Raw genomic sequence first — 20,547 nt, 5'->3', positions numbered from 1 at the left:
AACCTGTCAGAAACAAGCTCAGATTTTTCAAGTTCACAGATGAGACAGCTTTATAATTCTGAATCTTCCCAAATAATCCTTCAGGTTAACTCACTTCCCACAAGACCACAAGGTTTTCTGTTTGTATGTTTGCTTGTTGTTTGCTTGTTGTTTGGTTTGGTTTAGTTTGGTTTGGTTTGGTTTGGTTTGGTTGCTTTTAAAATAAAATTCGGTGAGATGGTCACAACCACCATGGCTAGGTAAAGCCCCAGGTTTCCAGAAGCAGTGTTTTTTTATTTTTTTATTTTTTTAGGAAGTAGTGCTACAGTGTCTACCAAAACCACCGTGTGAGGTTGGTATAAAGACAAGCACACACATGCCTTGTTGGAGCTCCTATACCTGCAGTCAACTGATTTTGAATAAATACACCAGCTGAACTCAGAAAGAGTGTGTTCAACAGATATTTTTGAGACAATTAGTCCAAGCTGGTACAACAAATAATTCTGGGTCAATGCCCAAAATATTGTACTTGAAGGTTTATCTCACAGTGCACAAAATTAAATCAAATGGAAACACACACATACACACACACACAAAAGCATGCACACACACAAACATACACACACATACTCACACTCAGAGAGGGAGGGAGGGAGAGAGAGAGAGAGAGAGAGAGAGAGAGAGAGAGAGAGAGAGAGAGAGAGAGAGAGAGAGAGAGAGAGACGAAAAGTCCCATAGGTAGAAAAAGGAAGACACTTCTGATTTTGGATTTGTTTTTATTTCCTATGTATGGCAGCAAGAAACATGACCCAAAAGAGACAAACCAGTACATTGTATTACAGAGAACTCTGTTATTCGTAAGACATCCTTATCATCTTTATGAGGTGGAAGATGGCTCAGTAGTTAAGGACCTGTGTTCAATTACTAGCACCTTGTAGTGGCTAACAACCATCTGTTACTACAGTTCCATTGGATCCAATCTCCTTTTCTGAACAGACAGACAGACAGACAGACAGACAGACAGACAGACAGACAGACAGACACACACACACACACACACACACACACACAACATTTTTGGCATCGTTTCTTACAGTATATGTGAGACGTGAGACAGGAACTTAAAATTTGGAAGCCAGCTTTTTGAAGAGGAAGTCTAGATACATTTTGGGAGTTGACCACAGTTTGAGGTGTATTAGAGTTACAGAGGTGCAAGGGGACAAGGTGGGAAATCAGAAAAGGCCACTGGCACAATCCGGAAATGCTGAAACAAAATAATTTCAATTTCAGGAAATACAATAGAAAACAACATGTAAACATATTTAGAAATAAAATCTGTAACAAAAATCCTTTATTATCTTTAGGAGGGTGCTTGTAGGACACTCAAGTTCTTAGAAAACATTGTATATCATTGGCATGTAATCCATGCTGTAGTGCTATAATGAACTTGGAGTCATTTCTAGAACACTCTCTACCCACAAATGAGAAGCCTGCAGGTACAGGGCCTACTCTAATTTATTCAGCCTCATTAAGCTTTAACTGGTGTGAAACACAGAGTTCAAAATTTCCAAAATATGTACTCAGAAAGTATCAGGATTGAATTGTAAGTGGCCAAAAAAAAAAAAAAAAAAAAAATAGAGAAATTGATGATGCTTTGAAACATCCAGTCCTTCCTAAATTCTCACTGGACCGAAACAGTCCTGTTTTGGCTGACCTGCGTGATCTTTGGTTCATGACTTGTTTACGGTTTTGTTCCCAAAGCTCTGCCTAACACGGTACCTGGCACATGTTAAATAACAAATCAGTTCTTAGTCAATTAAGCAGTGCCGAGTGACTTCCAAGGGTGCTTTTTTATGGGTCAAACAATTAAATCAACTTATTTAATAATCAACGTTTATTGGTAAACACGGGATCCATTACTCTTTGATGATACTTCTGGATGAGACTCGCAGAGCCCATTAAGATAACTGGGTTTGGCATTTCTCTCGTTTTTACGACTAGCTCTGTGAAACAAAGCCCTTTCTCTCCAAGCCCTTTACTGTCTTGTGCTGTCTCTGTACTCTGAAGATATTTAGCATGTATGCATCCGTTTATAGATAGATGTTAGGTCTATCTATAAACTATCTATGTTCATAATTTCATGGGCTCCGTCATGGTCCATTCATGCTCCTCTAGTAATGACATTGTACTGCAATGATCTTAAACATATCTGAAATTACTATACAATGTAAAATGCTGATCAAGCATAAGGCATTGGAACCACCACACGAAAATAGACACAGTGACTACTACAGCCATCCAACTCGTATTTGATACCTCAAAAAATGATGTCAACTTAACAAACTCAAAGAAAATTCAGTATGTATAAAACAAGGAGTGTTCTTGTAAAAAAAAAAAAATCTCTCACTTATAAATAGTGATTCACGCTGTGATTGAGAAATTAGGTTTATTTAATAAGTCGGTGTGTTGGCTCGGGCTTTATGTTTTGTTGTTTGAGGAGAGTGGAATAAAGTAAACCGTAGCATTAAAAGCCAGCCTCATTCCAATTTATTTTTATAGCATCATACAAAACAACCCAAGCTTAAAGTACATTCAGGCACGGAGTCTCAAATCCCTAATGGGAAGAAAGCAGTTCCATAAACAGATGTGATCACGGATTCCGAGTTTGCTTGCTGGTGGCAAAAATAAAAGTACCAACTCAATAAGTTTTAATTTATAGGCATCTCCACCAGAAAGCCTTTGGGCGCTTTGAACAAAACTGACTAAAAATAAAATTCTGTACAGTAAAACTTCATCGGCTCAGTTCTCCTTCTCACCGGGAAATGGAAATTCTTCAGCTGGAGAAAGGGACGGTGTCTCTATGGCTCTTGGAGCTAGGTGATCTCGGGGAAAATAATGGCATGGGCTGTACTGCCGACACTTGGTTGAAGAGGAAAGAGATACCAGAGGTGGTCTCCAGAGAGCCGTAGTCGCTGTGGTTCCACCATGACCCTCCTAGACTTAGAGTGTAACTATACGGCAGTTTTCTGTTCTATCCTGGGGGTATATCCTGTCTCGTTCTCGGACCGAACCTCCTTCCTGAATTTTCCTTTTTACTATAAAGATTGGCCGGTGTGTGTGTGTGTATGTGTGTGTGTGTGTAGATTATAGATATATAGAGATATAGAGATATAGGTAGATACATAGATACATAGATACATAGACAGACAGATAGACAGACAGACAGACAGATAGATAGATAGATAGAGTACATGTGGTGTATATATGAATGCATGTTCATGCATGTTCTTATGTGTATTGATGTGTCTGCACATGTGTTTAAGTGCACATGGAGTCCAGACATTTGATGTGAGGTGTTTTTAATCTATCAGCCCCACCTTACTCTCACTGAACATGGAGTTTCCCTATTTGGCTTGAACGGCCTTCCAGCGAGCCCTAGAAATTCTCCTGTCCTCACATCTCCACCGCTGTGATCCTTGACACACACACACCACACAATGCCTGGTGCTTACATGGGAATTGTGGCTCCAAACTCAGTTCCTGCGGCTTGCATAGGAAACAATTCACTAAATAAGTCCTCCCTCGATCCCTGACATAAAGCTGCCTTTAAAAGCCTTACGTATGCCATGTACAGACAATGGGACAACGAGCCAGGCGCGGGATAAATATCAGAATAGTGAGCCAAGTGTGTGGTGCTGACATTGGATCAGGATCTTACCTGACATTATTTTCCTTCAGAGTCTCAGTAGTGAACTCCAGTATGTCGGCCGCCGTCCCCACAAACATCAGAAGAAGTTCTGAGAGTTGGTCTCTAGTGATGGTGCCCCCAATGGGGAGAAGCCACCGTCCAATGATTAATATTAGCAGAAGTGTTTGGTGGAGTCCTAAGGTCCAGACCGGTTCACATACCATGGATAAGTTGTCGACAAAGCCCCTGGCCTATTGAACAGAGACATCAGGTTCAGGAACTGTCAGTGTGTAAATGATTATCTACTTCAACATGGTTTTCAGCTCCCGGTCAACAGTGTGTTTTTGTCAACATTTTCCAAGAGTCATTCTTAGATAACTAAGGAAAATGACACGACGCTCCTTTTAGCTGAACACGCTACAAAAGAAATACAATGGGGTTTTTAAAGCAAGAATTACTCAACATGTGATTAATTTGAACCTTACATGGCTAATACGATGATGCCTTGTGATATTTAAAGAAGCAATTTAATAATGTTTTAAAGATCATTGGGTGTTTTACTACAGTCCATAATAAAGTATGACGCAAAACAAAGTTTGATAAGTTCCATATTAAAATTATAAAAACAATCCACTATTTTTCTTTTATTGATTTAAAAATCTGAATTTATTAACATTGGAATTTTTACAATCTTCCTTTTGTCCATTGCTGCCATAAAATTTAATTAGAAAAAAATAGTGCCCTTCTGTTTACTCAGTGGAAGAGAATAATAATTGTAATATTCCTTTTTTTGACTTTTTAAAAATTATTTTATTAAATATTTTCTTCATTTACATTTCAAATGCTATCCCAAATGTCCCATATACCCTCCTCCCCCCTGACCCTGCTCCCCTGCCCACTCACTCCCACTTCCTGGCCCTGGCGTTCCCCTGTATGGGGCATATAAAGTTTGCAAGACCAAGGGGCATCTCTTCCCAACGATGGCTGACTAGGCCATCTTCTGCTATATATGCAGCTAGAGACTCGAGCTCTGGGGGTACTGATTAGTTCATATTGTTGTTCCACCTATAGGGTTGGAGACCCCTTCAGTTCCTTGGGAAATTTCTCTAGCTCCTCCATTGGGGTCTTTACGCTGAATAATTAGCATTCTATTCAATAATCCATAATAGAGCAAGAAAAAAAAATAGCCTGCCTTTACTCTTAGGTTTGACAAAATGTTAGACCCCATAGTATATCCCGGAGGGAGGAAATATCCTTCCCTTTTAACTTCTAAGTAAATTTTAAAATATGCTACTATTGGCTTAGACTGAAATATTTAACGACTACAATATCTACGACTCAAGTAGACATGATAATGGCTCCAGGTGATCTATCCAAGCCACCTAGTTACGATGGACAAAATTGACATTTGGATCAGTTCTCATACCAAATACACAATGACAAAGCAAAAGAAGTGACCTAAAGCTGATCAATCCACACAGGAAGATCGAGAATTGTTAATTTTTTGTCACTTTCTTCTTGACATATCTCCCATGTGGCTTCACATGTTTTACTTCACATGTGTGAACAACACATTTAACTCCCAGGGGCAACACATTATCATGATAAATATGATAGTTTCGGTTAAGATAAAACTCCGAGTGACTTGGCCACTGTGACTCAGGTAAGTTCTAACTGAAACTTGGATAATAACGTGTGGATCGCTTTATTCTACTCTAGAACTCATTTTAGAAAACACCCTTCGTTGGTAGAAACTTCTCTTTGTTTTGAGTCCCTTCTGCAAACTGTTTTCAAAGTGATCATTATCAACTATAAATATAAGACAAGTGAGGAAAAAGAGCCACCCTATCACTTTATTTTGGAAAATATCCTTTTCTTTTTCTTTCTTTTTTTTTGTTTTGTTTTGTTTTGTTTTGTTTTTTGTTTTTCGAGACAGGGTTTCTCTGTGTAGCCCTGGCTGTCCTGGAACTCACTTTGTAGACCAGGCTGGCCTTGAACTCAGAAATCCACCTGCCTCTGCCTCCTGAGTGCTGGGATTAAAGGCGTGCACCACCACGCCCGGCATCCTTTTCTATTATAGTAATATTATATAGCTAGACAATATATATTTTATAGGAAAGGAAAGTTGTGCTCATTGGAATAAAAGAAATAAAACTGCCTTTGTTCAGACATATTTTTATATGTAGAAAGTCCTGAAGACTTAGTGGGTGGGTGGGGGGGAGAATAAAAAAGTTTTTCAGATCTAATGAACAAATTGTAGAGTAAAATTTGATATTCAAGAGTCAATCTTCTTCCTATACACTGGTAAAGAAATAGATATTGGGGTTAAAATTCAGTATCACTTACATTGTCACTGTGGAAAATAAAGTACTTGTTTATGAGTCTAACAAAACGTTAATGTGCATACATGTTATATATACACCTCTGTTAAAATGCATATATGAGCTTATATGTACACACACATATGTTTATATATATGTGTATATGTATGTATATATTTGTATATATGTGTATATTTATACACACATCAGATACACACACATGTATGATAAAAAATACTAAATGCTGAGGAGTTAAATCAGTCTCTACTTTATGGGAATTAAACATGGGGCCTTGCGTCTATGAGGCATATGCTCCAGCTCTTAGCTATGTGCACAGTTCTTGAAGGCTAAAATCAAAGATGGACTAACTGGAGAGAGGTCTTTTGTTCATGGATATAGAGACTCAACATTGTCAACATGCCAGTGGTCCATGACTTGACATGTATTCGGCTCAACTGTAATGCCATCAAGTTTGGTGAGTGAAGAACTGAGTCTAGCGTTTACGTGGAGAGGTGAAATATCCAAACTAGCTCACACAGCATTAAAGCAGAACAAAGCTGGAGCCCCAATGCCATGTGCCTGTTAGGGATTACTGCTGCTATTGCATAGATAATACACGTTGGGTAAAAGGTGTAGATGAATAGAACCGTGGGCCAGAACAGAGAACCCAGAAACAGACCCCACAAACCCACAGGTAATTTTTAATATATTAGCAGATGTATTTCAGTGGAGGTAAGATAATTTTTTTAAAAAATGGTGCTAAAATAATTAGGCATCCACATGCAGGCAAGTAAATGAATAAATGAATGAGTAAATAAATAAATAAATAAATAAATAAATAAATAGATTGTGTGGCACTATAAAACTTGCACTCTTCCTAAAATTCAAAGAACTCAACATAAAATGCTGTAAAGCTGTCAAGTGCTCAGGTCAGGGAACGTCAGCATGATGGGTGTGGTGGTGGTAGTTTTAGATACGGTATCCAAGCAAGGATCCAAGAAAGAATTAGTAAGCTGAGCTTCACTAAAATTAAAATATCCTACTCTGTAAAAGGCAAGAGACCCGAAGAGGAGCCTTTAATGCAGTTCTTCATGTTGTGATCAGCCCCAACTGTAAAATTATTTTTGTTGCTATTTTATACCTGCAACTTTGCTACTGCTACTAACCATGTTGTAAATCTCTGTACTTCCCAATGGTCTTTGAAGCCCCCTGTGAAAAGCTTGTTTAACCCCAAAATGGGTCTCGACACACAAGTTGAGAACCTCTGAGATAGCTGGAGATGGAGAGAAAGAAGGAGAGGGGGAAGGAAGGAGAAGGGGGTTCTTTTATTAAAAATGATTGGGGAGGGTAGAAAACAGGTTCATTAACAGGCAAGCACACACTTTGGATAGATACTATAGATGATAGATAGATGATAGATAGATAGATAGATGGATAGATAGATAGATAGATAGATAGATAGATAGATAGATAGATGGAGATGATAGATAGATGTTAGATAGATGATAGATAGATAGAGATAGATGATAGATAGATAGATGTTAAATAGATAGATAATAGATAGATAGATGTTAAATAGATAGATGATAGATAGATAGACTATAATACATGTTCTAAACCCATAGAATACACAATACCCACAGTGAACCCTAATGTAAATTATGACACTTAGTGACAATGAGATATCCATGTAGGTTTATCAATTTTTGGTTAGAAGCACTGGCACTGTGGATCTAGCTCAGTTGGTATGGGGCCTAGTATGCATGAAGCCCTGGGTTTGATCCTCAGCACCACATACACCTGATGTGGAGGTACGTGCCTATAATCCTAGCATGTCGGGGGTGGAGGTAGGAAGATTAGAAGTTCAAGGTCAGCCAGGCGTGGTGGCGCACACCTTTAATCCCATCACTCGGGAGGCAGAGGTAGGCGGATTTCTGAGTTCAAGGCCAGCCTGGTCTACAAAGTGAGTTCCAGGATAGCCAGGGTTATACAGAGAAACCCCGTCTTGAAAAAAAAAAAAAACAACAACAACAACAAAAAAGAAGTTCAAGGTCATTATCAGCAATATAGTGATATCTTAGCCAACTTATGTGATACCCTGCTTCAAAATCTATACAGATGATCAACTAACAAATCATCAAGGTACCAGATGTGATAAGAAGGGAGGTTGTGTGTGAATGAGTGATGTGTGCTATTATACACAGCAATAATTAAAAATATAGACATATAATTGGAGCATATAAATTTGTATAAGTTAGTAGGCTATAATCCCTTTTTAGTTTATGTTTCTACACACATGTTGAGAGCATGTTCCCAGTTTCATAAGTTCATTAATGTAAAGTACATCACCTGATGAGGGTGGTATGGGTTTAATGAACTTAATACATACTTTTTTTTTTTTTTTTGCAATTCTTGTCCCCCAAACTTGGGCAACTTTAGGAAACTTTCTATAAATGGTGGAGACATCTCTCACCAGTTCAAGGATATTCCCCATTCCGTTGGCGGCTCTGTGGGATGACAGGGTTTGATTGACATCTCCTCTTCTGCTGAAGTTCTGTGCCGTTCTCTCAGACTGGGAGCTGCAATACTAAGAATTGAGAGCCGGTATTCAAAAACCATCGCAACAAAGGAGCAGCGAAGCAGTTTCACTGCATGCAAGAGATTATACGGATGGGAAACAGGGAGAGACGCATGCGTTATCATTGCCTGGTACCAGAATCTGAGGTGGAAGACACCCGGGGTGAATGCCCATTGGCTGTCTCTCTATCCTGTTGCATAGGAGGATACAGATTCTGAGCCATCTTAAAAAGCTGTAAAATCTGTTGGTTAGTAATTGGGGTCCCTTTCTTGAACCTTTGTTGGAACATTTGTGCTACAAACTCTTGAGAATACATACAAGCCTGTCAAAGCATTTATTTTAGGAGTTTGTTTCCTACCAAGAACACTCTATTTCTAAAAATACCATTCCAGTTAAATAAATAATCCAATCACTTTTTGCCCATCAGGCCAGACACTGGCACAAACAAAAGGTCAGCATGTCTCGTGTCCCAGACACCAGTGTTGCCATAGAAGCCAACTGAAGGTTGTGGGAAATTTGAGAATTGACCTAGAAGATGATTTCTTTTTTTCCTTTCTTCATTTTTGTATGTGATTATCTGCAAACAAACCTTTTGTAATTTGATCTAGACAGATACTGGGAAACAGATAAATAAGATGTGGAAAAATTTATAAGAAAACAAAGAGACAACACTTGACAAAATAAACATTGTGGGAACATACTTTGCCGACCTGCTTTAGGGAGTGCGTGATTCTTTCTAAGCGTCTGGAGTGCTGAAATGTTTTACACACACACACACACACACACACACACACACACACACGTACACACACGCACACATGCACACACACACATACGCACACATGCACACATGCACACGCACACATACACACACAGGAAGAGAAAGAGACAGAGACAGAGACACATAGAGAAACAGAGAGACAGTGATAAAGAGAAAGAGACAGAGAAAGAGCACACACAGAGACAGACAGACATTCAGACAGACAGAGGAAGAGAGTTACCACCACCAACTATCATCACCACAACCGCCACCACCACATTACCTCAGCCATCACCATCACTACCACACTCCATGACTACATATTACTTAAGAGAATCTATTGAGGAACAAAAAGAGCTCAAACCATAAGAATTGATTTTTTTAATTATTCTTGATACCATGCCATTTATTTATTCTGTAAACCATTTGATAAATAGACAAAAACAAATCTGCCAAAAAGCCATGATTTTCTGCTCTGAGCCCAAGTGAATTGTGTTTGCACGTATCACAAGTAACTAGGAGCATGCACACTATGTGTGTACATTCATGTAGGGTGTGCATGTATATATGGATGTGCGTATACGCAAGTGAAAGTGCAAGTCAGTATGTGTGTGGATGCGCATGTGTGTGCATGTGTTTATATGTGTGTGCACAATTGCATGTGCATGTATGTTCATGTGTGTAGCATATGTGGATGCCTATATGTGTGTGTATGTTTATGTGCACATATGTGCATGTGTGTGGATTTGTGTGACTATGCTTATGTGTATTTGTTGTGTATGCACACGTATGTGTACACACATGTATACATTCATGCCACTAAGATTTCAAGAGGGGGTAATGGTGACAAAACACTTAATCTTTTGTCCAGACCCCAAATCATCATTTACAGTTTACCTTTGTGAGCTTAAGTACATTGCTGTCACTAGAAGCAAAATGGGATCACCTTTGTATAGGCATGAAACTATACTGTATATTAAAACTGGTGAGATGATAGGATCTGACCCCTTTATCGCTAAAACTCCACAGACACTTTGTTATTTATGGGAAATGTCACCCCTGAGTGCAGTGCTTTCTAATTTGGCAGCAAGGGACTTTTCATGAACATCATGGTAACTAAGCCCCTCTGCTCTCCTGCTATTCCATTTTAGACTAACCGAACCTTCCTTTTCACAACATTAAGGCCACCACACATACAGGTTTGAGTCCTTAACCCTAACTTGACTTCTTCTGCTTTTGGGCCTGTCATTTCAGTGATCATCATACAAGGGATTTTATGAAGGTCATTGTAGTACCAGAATGTTATGTATTTATGGCTATGTCATTAAAGCCTAATGTATCCTTTCAGCTCAAACATAACAAGGACGTCACAGGCTCTTTCTATCATTTTCAGTGTGTTCTGTCAGAAGAAGAGCTCACACAGGGTTAGAATTGCGATCCTCAGGACGGTTTCGTTAACATTTGTGTAGATGATATCATGTTGGGAATGAAGGTATGAGACTGGTCATCTTGAATAACTGGAATGTAAATGAATGGGGAGTAGTGGAAATTAAGATTTCCATTTTATTTTAACTATGCATATGTGTATGTCTCTCTGCACTTTTATGTCATATGCCTGCCGGTGACTGAAGAGGTCAGAAAGGGTATCAGATTTCCTCGAGCTGGCGTTACAGGAAGGTGTGGGTCCAGTGGGTGGCAGGAGTCGAACTTGGGTTTTCTGCAAGGGCAGAGCATGTTCTTAGTCATGGCTCCATCTTTCTGGTTCTTTTTGTTTTGTTTTTTGTTTTTGTTTTTGTTTTTTGTTTTGTTTTGTTTTTTGTTTTTTGTTTTTGTTTTTGTTTTTGCTTTTTTCAAGACAGGGTTTCTCTGTGTAGCCCTGGCTGTCCTGGAACTTACTTTGTAGACCAGGCTGGCCTCGAACACAGAAATCTGCCTGTCTCTGCCTCCCAAGTACTGGGATTAAAGGCGTGTACCACCACAGCCCAGCTCATCTTTCTGGTTCTATCAATGAAAAGTAAATGACTCTATCCAGCGTGCAAAAAATCAGATGATTCTTAAGAAAGCTCCTCAGAAACTTAAGAGAGTGTATTCTTCTGGATCATGTGTTGGTTCTGAATTTGAGCCTTCTAAGCCCTAGGGTTTTTTTTCTATAAAACATAAATGGCTGCCCCTGGCTTAATGAGTGGGGTCCTTAAATCTAGTAAGAAAATCTAATTTATAACTCTCTGAAATATCAGGTCCTATGCAACAAAAGTGATTATCATGAAAGGACAGAGTGGATTTCTGCATCTCCTTCAGTTATGCAATACCACTTATTTCTTTAAAGATAATCCCAATATTCTCATCTCTCTCTTTTTTGACTTCTGTCTCTGCTTGCGCTTCCTGCTTCAGTATCTGGACATTCATTTTAATGTTCAGTGTCAAATTCCAACAATAAAGGTTTGACTTCTTTTGTAGTATGAAAATCACAGACATTATGCCTGTGGCTCAAAAATATTATTACTATCATCATCATCATCATCATCATCATCATTATTAAAAAGTGAGGTTTTGGTTGCATGCTATTGGTTGTAATGAGATTTGACCTGTGTAGCAATTAGTTATGTAATACATTTATATTATGAAAGCATTTGAGAGAAATGAATTGTTGTTGTGGATGATGGCCATGTTGTAAGATTGGATCTGTTAGAGAGGAAATTGATTCAAATCACCACGGCTAATTGTCATAGTCCTTAAAGAAGACTCAAGTGGTCCTTTGGCTCTTTGTGGTCTTTTTATCAAACACATGGTGACTTGAATCAACCAATCTATGGCTACAAACATTCTTTAATGCAGACGTGGAGGCTGCCTCAGACTTTAATGAGTTTCAGCAAGAGCTCTGAGGAGGAGAAATGTTTCCTTCATGGCTTAAGGATTGATGTTTGTTTGGGAGCTTCTTCGAAAGGGATCCACAAAGGTAAATTGCTCTCCGTGTGCCTCAAGTTTGAAGGAAGAAGCCTTTTTAGATGAAGTTACATATAAACCGGAGACTCGACCCAGATGTAAAAAAACAGTTGTAACGAAGAAATCTATGCAAGGTCAATTTGGAGCAGATCTTGCCTAAAGCATTTTATCAATGAAGCCCCCTAGGCTTGTGCAGGAGATTTAACAAAGCAAAGGACAGGCTTAGTCTTGAGCCCGTGAGCCAGACAAGTCCCTGGGGGATGCAGGTCAATGTCTAAAATGTGATATAAGCCATGTATGCTGGGGAATGTCTGAACTCTGGAAGGTGAAGCAGGAGGATTACTACAAGTTCAGAGCCAGCCTGGGGTATATAGCAAATACCAGGCTACACTGTGACTCAAGGAAACAAACAAACCTGAATGATGGGAGTTGCTTTACAAATGGGATTGGATTGGAAGCCATGGTCCTATGTTGTTGGATATATGGATCCCTTTCCCTGTGATGGGCTTCATAATATTACTTCCTTACATTTAATATCAGGGCTCTAGAAGAATGTTCCATCGTATTTTTGTTTTTAAGTGTGTGTGTGTGTGTGTGTGTGTGTGTGTGTGTGTGTGTGTGTACGCGCGCGCGAGCACACTCTTGCATGCTGGTGCTGGTTGAGGTCCAAAGAGGCCATTAGAGACCTGGGATTTCTTACACCCAGGTGTTCAGATGTTCCCAGATGCTGGGATCTGGACTCTAGTCCTCTGCAAGAGCATCAGGAACTCCAAACAGCTGGTGAGCTCTCTCCCAACCTAGAGATTTCTGTTTTACTGTGTCTCAACAAGCTCCAAAAGCTGGTCTCCTGGAATCCCCTCTCCCTGTGTTTTCAATGGTCCCTAGAAGTTTGGATCCATTCATGTGGGCACAGCTAAAAGTGTTCTGTTTAATCTAGTTCCAGTTTTGCTTTTAGAAATATCTTCTCAAATGATGCTAGAACAAGGCTTTAGCATAGTGAGACTCATAGCATAACTTCTTGGAATTCGCTAAAGATACAGGACTTAAATCACATTCACAGAGATAGGGAAATGGCTCAGTGACTAGAAGTGTTTGCTGTCCAAGAATGAGGAGCAAATCTCAACAACCATATGAAAGGTAAGCTCTGATGCGTGATCCCATGTCCCCAGAGCAGGCAGGGAGAGAGACAGACACAGGAGAATCACTGGGGCTTACTGACAGAGTTCAGGGACAGGTCTTGCCTTGAGGAGACTCAGAAGAGAGTGACAGAAAGCATCCTGTGTCTTCCATTAGCTTCTGCAGGAAGAACACAGTTATAGATATGCATGCGCACATATACCAGACCAACACACCCACTACATACACACATGTACGTACAAATGTCAACGGGTAAATATATCATGTTCACATTCCCCCATGAACCATAGTGTGTCGTAGGGATAGGAGGGTGGATGACAGACAAAGATCACTGTGCTTGCTCCAGTTTGGTCAACTTGACACCAGCTAGGGTCACCTGAGAAGAGAGAAATTCAATTGAGGAAATGGCCCCATCAGACTGGCCTATTGGAAAGCTTGGGAGGTATTTTGTTAATGGTTTATTCACATAGAAAGTCCTGGATCAGGATGGACAAGCCACATGGCGAGCAAGCCAATGAGCAGCATCCCTCCATGGCCTCTGCTTTAGTGCCTGCCCCAGGCTCTTGCCTTGTCTGAATTTCTACCTTGGTTTCTCTCAATGGACTGTGATCAGCCTAAGCCCTTTCTTCCCCAAGTTGCTTTTGGTCAGGGTTTTAATCATGTTAAACTAAGCAAACTAAGAAATCACTGACAAGAAGTGTTAGTCAAGTAATCGTAACCCAGAAGCAATCGCTATTATTTCATTATCTTATTATAAAATAATAATAATAATAATAATAATAATAATAATAATATGGAGTCACTGTCTCTTGCCCCTGGCCTCTTACTTCCTGGATTCTAGATAATTCCAACCCCCATGGAAAAGCTCATAACTGAAACAGATCATGACTTATTCTGAAAGTGGATGGCTGCTCAAAGCCACCATCTTTTGGGGAACAAATACCTGGTTTCCATGGTGCATTTCAAGGAGCCACAGGGATGGCATGATGTTGACCAGGTACACAAAGATGGCCGGAGAAAGCCTGAGGGCAGAGAAAGAGACTTTAGCTTTTGTTTTTAAAATTTCAAGGAAGACAATTAAGGAAGAGGTGGAGGAGATAGCTCGGCAGGTAGAGTGTTTGCCGTACAGCCTGAAAACCTAATGTCAGATCCCAAGAATCCATGTAAAAGCTGGAGCAGGTCTTGGGTACCCGCTGTATGCAGAAGGTGGGAACAGGGCACCCCGTGGGCAACCTGACTGGCTAGGCTGGCTGAATGGTTAAATTCTAGATGCAAGTGTAACACTCGGTCTCAACTCAGACAATGAAGAGTGCTTGTGGAAGGTATCCAATGTCTGCCCTTTGCCTCCATGTGCACATAGACCCCTACACAATGAGCTCCTACAATGTGAGCTCATTTGTACAACACACACACACACACACACACACACACACACACACACACACACACACACACCTACCTAAAAGAAGCCAAGAAAATGCCGGAGTCCAGTCACAGTCACTCAGTTATTGTTACATGATTTTTGCCACAGGGATTACAGATGCACACAGTAACTGCAAAGCTGCTACCAGCTGCCATTCTCACCGAATCCCTAATCCAATTAATAAAAGCTGACTGTAATACAGCATCCTGAGACACCACCAATTAGATTCAGGCACAACACTGCTTATTTGGTATTTAAGATGTTTTACAGAAAGCAAATTTTGCAGTCAGAGCAAATCCTGGATTTATTTCAACGTTGCAATCTCAAGGAAATTGATAGTAATTTTTTTCCCTGATGGTCGATGTGGACTTCTGAGCTCTCAGATGATAACCTTTTGCTAAACCCAAAACCCCAATGGTGGGGACAAGGATGGAGAATGGCTCATTCATCTCCTGGGCATGTGCTAACCCTGAAAAATTAAAAGAAAGAAATAAAGGAAAAAAATCTAAACATTTGGGAACTTTCGAGAGGGTAGTTTTATTGTCTTAGTTAGCGTTTTACTGCTCTGAACAGACACCGTGACCAAGGCAACCCTAATAAAAACAACTTTTAATTGGGGCTGGCTTACAGGTTCAGAGGTTCAGTCTATTATCATCATGATGGGATACATGGCAGCATCCAGGCAGGCATAGTGTAGGAGGAGCTGAGAGTTCTACATCTTCATCTGTAAGGCTGCTGTCTTCTAGAAAGTTAGGATGAGGATCTTATAACCCACACCCACAGTGACACACCTACTCCAACAAAGACCACACCTCCTAATAGTGCCACTTCTTGGGCTGAGCATATACAAACCATCACATCAATATTTGTTATTTCCTGATTCAAAATTCAGAAGGAGCTCTGAAGAGAGGACCGATGGAGACAGACTCAGGTTCAAATGACTTGAGCTGACGATCTCGTAATTCATCTAATGCACGCAGCAGCAACAAGCATGGTGACCATCAACTCTTCATGCCAAGGGTCAATTTGCATGGCTTTGCCAACGGAGTTGACTTTCTCAGAGTTCTAGGGTGATAGAGGATCAGTGTGGCAGGGGTTCAGTGATTCTCCCATTCCAGCTCCTACATTAGAAGTTTTGTGTGATGTCTTTGCATAGCCTTGTCTCAGCATGCATGTTTGAAAGAGCCCTCTCAACTCCCTTCCCATGTTAAAAGCAGTTTTGTTGGACTAGGAGTCACTTATATCAAATCATTTAATTTACAAATCCTGCCCTGCTTATGAATATGAATCTGGAGCAAAACCATGGTAGCACACAGTAGCATCATTGGCCTGGTGAGGATCAGTATACCTCAGCATCTGCTGGATGAAAGAGCTCAGTGGACAGCAGTTTGTCCTGGTGCTTATTGAGAAATTCTACCTCTGCTCCTTAGTTTCACAATCCTGAATCACCAGGAAATAGATTCATAGAGAGGAATTGTCTAATTGGGTTGCCTGTGGGCATGGGTGAGAGAGATTTTTCTTGACTGAGATTGAGTTGGGCAGATTCAGTGTGTAGGTGGGCGGCACCATCCCCTATGCCTGCCCTCTGAACTATGTAAGCGAGAAGACAGCTATGAATGAAGCATGTAAAATCCCAAGCATTTATCCTCTCTGTGCTCTGGCTGTGCATACGAAACATCAAATTCCTGTCTTGACTTCCACATGATGACAGACTGTGACCTGGGATCAGGAACCAAATGAAGCCTTCCCTCTCTAAGTTGCCTTTGCGCCAGGATGTTTTCTATCACAGGAAAGGAAATAAAACTAGTACAGTGGGCAATGGAAATGTATCTATATAATTTGAAATAATAAGTTGGGCACAGTGATACACACCTGTAATCTCAGTACCCTGGAGGTTGAGATGCAGGAGGACTGCAATCGTGAAGCCAATTCATGATGCATAGTAAGATTTTTCCTTTTAAAACCAAATGAAGATGATGATGACAAATAATAATAAGAGACAAGCAAGTTTCTTTTCAAGCTTATTTCTTCAAATTGTGTTTGGTTTTGGATTAAATTCTTTCTTGATAGAATATCTCAAAGTCAAATTATTAAGTTAATTCATTTTTAGAAAAAATGTTTTTACTACCTATTTGTAGTTGTGAGATTAAACTTTACCCAAACATTATTATAAGCTAGAGAGTAAAATAAATAAATAAGTAAATACGTAAATAAATAAATAAATAAATAAATAAAGTAAAAGGGGGTAAAGGAAAAATGGGTGGAGTTTTAAAAGACTATTTAACTTTTGTTATTGTCTTTAATCTTCTGAGAGGAAAAAAAGAAATAGAAAGGGCAAGAAAAAAAAAGTCTTTAAAAAAATCAATATTTAATATAGACACTCTTCTACTTTTGATTTCTTGCCAAAACCAATTTTGTAGCAAAAGGTTATGGGTCAAGATATTATTAAACTCTAACTTGGAAGATGTCTGAGCTGCAGAGAAATGTCAAAAACTCATGTTGGGCACGCTCTTAAAAGAAAGAAACCATCGACTCTTTGACCTTATGTATCACAGGAAACATGAGGAAGATTTGCTGAGAGACATAGGAAGGACGTCAGTTCTGGTCAGAGGGCAAGCTGCATGTGTTTGGACATACCGAATGTTGGCAAAACAAAAGTTTGTTAACCTCAAGTTAATCTCGAGTCTAACATCCCTAGTAATAATACTGTTAAAATAATAATCTGGGGGAGGTGCTAGGCACAGAACACAGTAGAACTCAAAGGAAGCTGAAAATAAACCAATGACCTTAATATCGCTGATGCGTTAGATCCATTTCTATAATTAGAAAAAGTATCGTTATCCCTTTTCAGTGTATTTCCCCTAATTAGGAGCTTTGCTCAGCAAACACACACACACACACACACACACACACACACACTCAACTCAATATTCAAGAATTTCTGTGTTGTGTAATATAGAAAGTCTAACCTCATTCACAGTCAGTGCTCCATGACCTGTTTTTTGTGCCTTAACCCTAGCATATCCTATCAAGACCAGAAACTTCAGCACCAACTGACTGACTGCCTAAAAACAAAGCAAAATAAATTAAAGAAAATGTGGAATAGATTAGTGGTATAGCTCTCTTCTGGAGCCTTGGGCTCCAGCCACAGTGCTGCTAAAGCAAAAACAGTTTGGGGGGAGTTTCCTTTCTTCAACCCTTCCTTCTTAGAACTCTGTGACACACAAGAAGGTGAGAAGACAGACTCAAGTTGAGGAATAACTCACATTCCACTCTATGCACTGTCTCCTCTAACAAACCATGTCCCTTGTTCAGATCAGCATGCCTAATGTGGCTGAGCTTTGAAAAGAGGATGGGAAATGCCTCTAAACGTGAACATCTAACAACCAAAACAACCCTAACAACCAAAACCTTTCTGGGACACTCTTCTGTGCATGTCTGCCTATTTTCATCTAACTTGTACGTTCAGGGCACAGCAGGCAGTGTTTGGAATCTGCATTGTTCATGAGACCCAAAGAATGCAGTGCTATTTTGTAATCACGTGGATGTTAGATTAGCTTTCGTAATATCAGCTTTCTGAAGGCAGACCACCTGCCTCCTGATCCCTGCCTTTCCCTAATTTTTCACATCTTCTTCTCCAAGACAGCACGTTGTTATCTTGCTTAGCGCTCAGTTAATGTCTGTTCGGCAAATGCTCAACTGCTTAAATGCTCATATTCGTGAATAAGGAATTACTGAGTGAACAAAAACAATGAATCTACTAACATGCATGTGGACCTTTTACTTACAGAAGTCTAGTTAGTTCCAAAAATACTTTTTGAGTCCTGACCTTTGAAGAATTATTATTCGACATTTATTCTTTTTCAAACAGGTTAATATTCGTTTTTATGTATGTGTGTATGTGTGTGTGTGTTTGTGTAAGTGTGGTGTCCACAGAGGCCAGGACATTGCATCAGACCCCCTGGATCTGGAGTTAAAGTGGTTGTGAGCTGCCTAAAGTAGAAGCTAGGGATCGGAGCTAGGTTCCCTGGAAGAGCAGCAAATGATCTTGACTCCTGAGCCACCCACTTCTCCAGTCCAATGATTCATTACGTCTAAGGCAGAGAAGTCAGTAGCAGTGGTTACACTCGGAAGAGCTCAATTGCAATACCGCCTCTTCCTTTCCTAAATGGCTGTATATTACTTGCCTTTTGAGACACAAGACCAGTTCAGAGTGTTAGTAGAACAATGTGACCCGTGTGACCAACATTTCAGAGTCTCAATTACAGAACTTCTGCCTTCCCCATCAGTTCTGTATGCAAATAAAACAGAAACCACTGGTTTGCTTACATCAGAGGGTGCTGGTACCACTGCAGAGAACACCACAACCCACAAATTCTAGCTTCTCACTTGACCTCTGCAAGGTGGGGAGCTGTGGGGGTCACTTGCCTGCTGTAGGCTTTATGAGACAGCCTGCTCCCGACCCTGTGTACCTCTGGGCTGAGTTACCTTTCTTCCTCACTAAGCTTTTACAGTATTCTTCAAGGGCCATGAAGACACTGGGAGATTCAGGCCTAGAGAAAGGTGTCTGCCTGTCTGGGATGTCCTCTGCCTGTCTGGGATGTCCTCTGCCTCATGGAGTCTGATTACATCCTTCTCCTGGCTCACGTCAGCAAGATAAAGACTCCTCTACAAAACTTCCCCATGTCACTTGAGTTGCAAGCCTTCCCATTATGCATTTTTCTTCATAGGCTTCAAAATTTATAATTACATGTGTATGTTAGTGTGTATTATGTGTTGGGTATCATTGAGTTATGTACCTTCCTCCAAGTAATCCTCTGTTTTCGTGCACACACAATTTTGACTCTCTGCCCCTAAATAAAGGGTGCCCTTTGCTCCTTAAGAGCACATAGCTCATGTGGGCTCCCTACAAACAGTGATTTGATAAAGACCCTAGTTTAATTAGAAATAACTAATTGAAATAAAACCATAAGTTAATAATTTTTATCAGAAATTTATTTAGTGTAACTAATGTGTCTTTTTTCTGTTTTTTTGTTTGTTTGTTTGTTTTGTTTTGTTTTGGCTTTTGCTCTTATGAATGGTCAGTGTCTCACTCTGAGAAGATAGCCACAATATATTCATTTGGAAGACCAGAATATCCTTTAAAATGCTTTTATAATGTGTTTAGTCGGTGTATGTTGCATGCATGCATGGCACAATATATTCATGCAAGTCAGATAATCACTCTCAGAAGTTGATACTCTCCCTTCATCATGTGGGTTCTGAGGATTAAACTCAAGTCCTCTGGATTGGCAGCAAGCACCTTTACGCATTGAGCCAACTTGTCGTCCCAAGTCTACAGTATTATGGATTTTATGTCATCGATACTATTTAGTTTGGGAACCAAGGAGAGTTTGAATCAATTCACATGAGTTTTCCTAAGAGCTACCAGATAATTTCATGGTGTGTGTGTGTGTGTGTGTGTGTGTGTGTGTGTGTGTGTGTGTGTGTTTGCCTTGAGGGCTTTGGGAATAATTAGGCTCCAAGCAACTTGCATGCTGAATAATACCGCAGGAGGACCTAACCAGCTCAGAAATCAAATGAGTTGGGTTTCTGGACAGTTATTTATAAAATACCACACATCATACTGCCAGACACTGACACCTATCACTTAAGGACTATGAAACATCCAAGTGGAAAATCTTTGCAGAACTAACAAGAGCCCACCACCAATGAGCT

General features: G+C 40.0%; 1 protein-coding gene across 1 annotated transcript in view; it reads right to left on the bottom strand.

Moving 5' to 3' along the window:
* The window catches only part of Tmem26 (transmembrane protein 26), a 46,779-nt gene that overhangs the window by 15,035 nt on the left and 11,197 nt on the right, over nt 1–20,547 (bottom strand). The window contains exons 2-4 of the mRNA XM_021205135.2: nt 14,350–14,428; nt 8,462–8,575; nt 3,698–3,918 (exon numbers count right to left, since the gene is read on the bottom strand). Coding sequence (XP_021060794.1) covers nt 3,698–3,918; nt 8,462–8,575; nt 14,350–14,428 — 414 coding nt within the window. The remainder of the gene's footprint in view (nt 1–3,697; nt 3,919–8,461; nt 8,576–14,349; nt 14,429–20,547) is intronic.

The sequence above is a fragment of the Mus pahari genome, chromosome 9 (genome assembly GCF_900095145.1).
Source record: "Mus pahari chromosome 9, PAHARI_EIJ_v1.1, whole genome shotgun sequence".
NCBI classification, from domain to species: Eukaryota; Metazoa; Chordata; class Mammalia; order Rodentia; family Muridae; genus Mus; species Mus pahari.
This window is presented reverse-complemented; position numbering and strand designations above follow the sequence as displayed.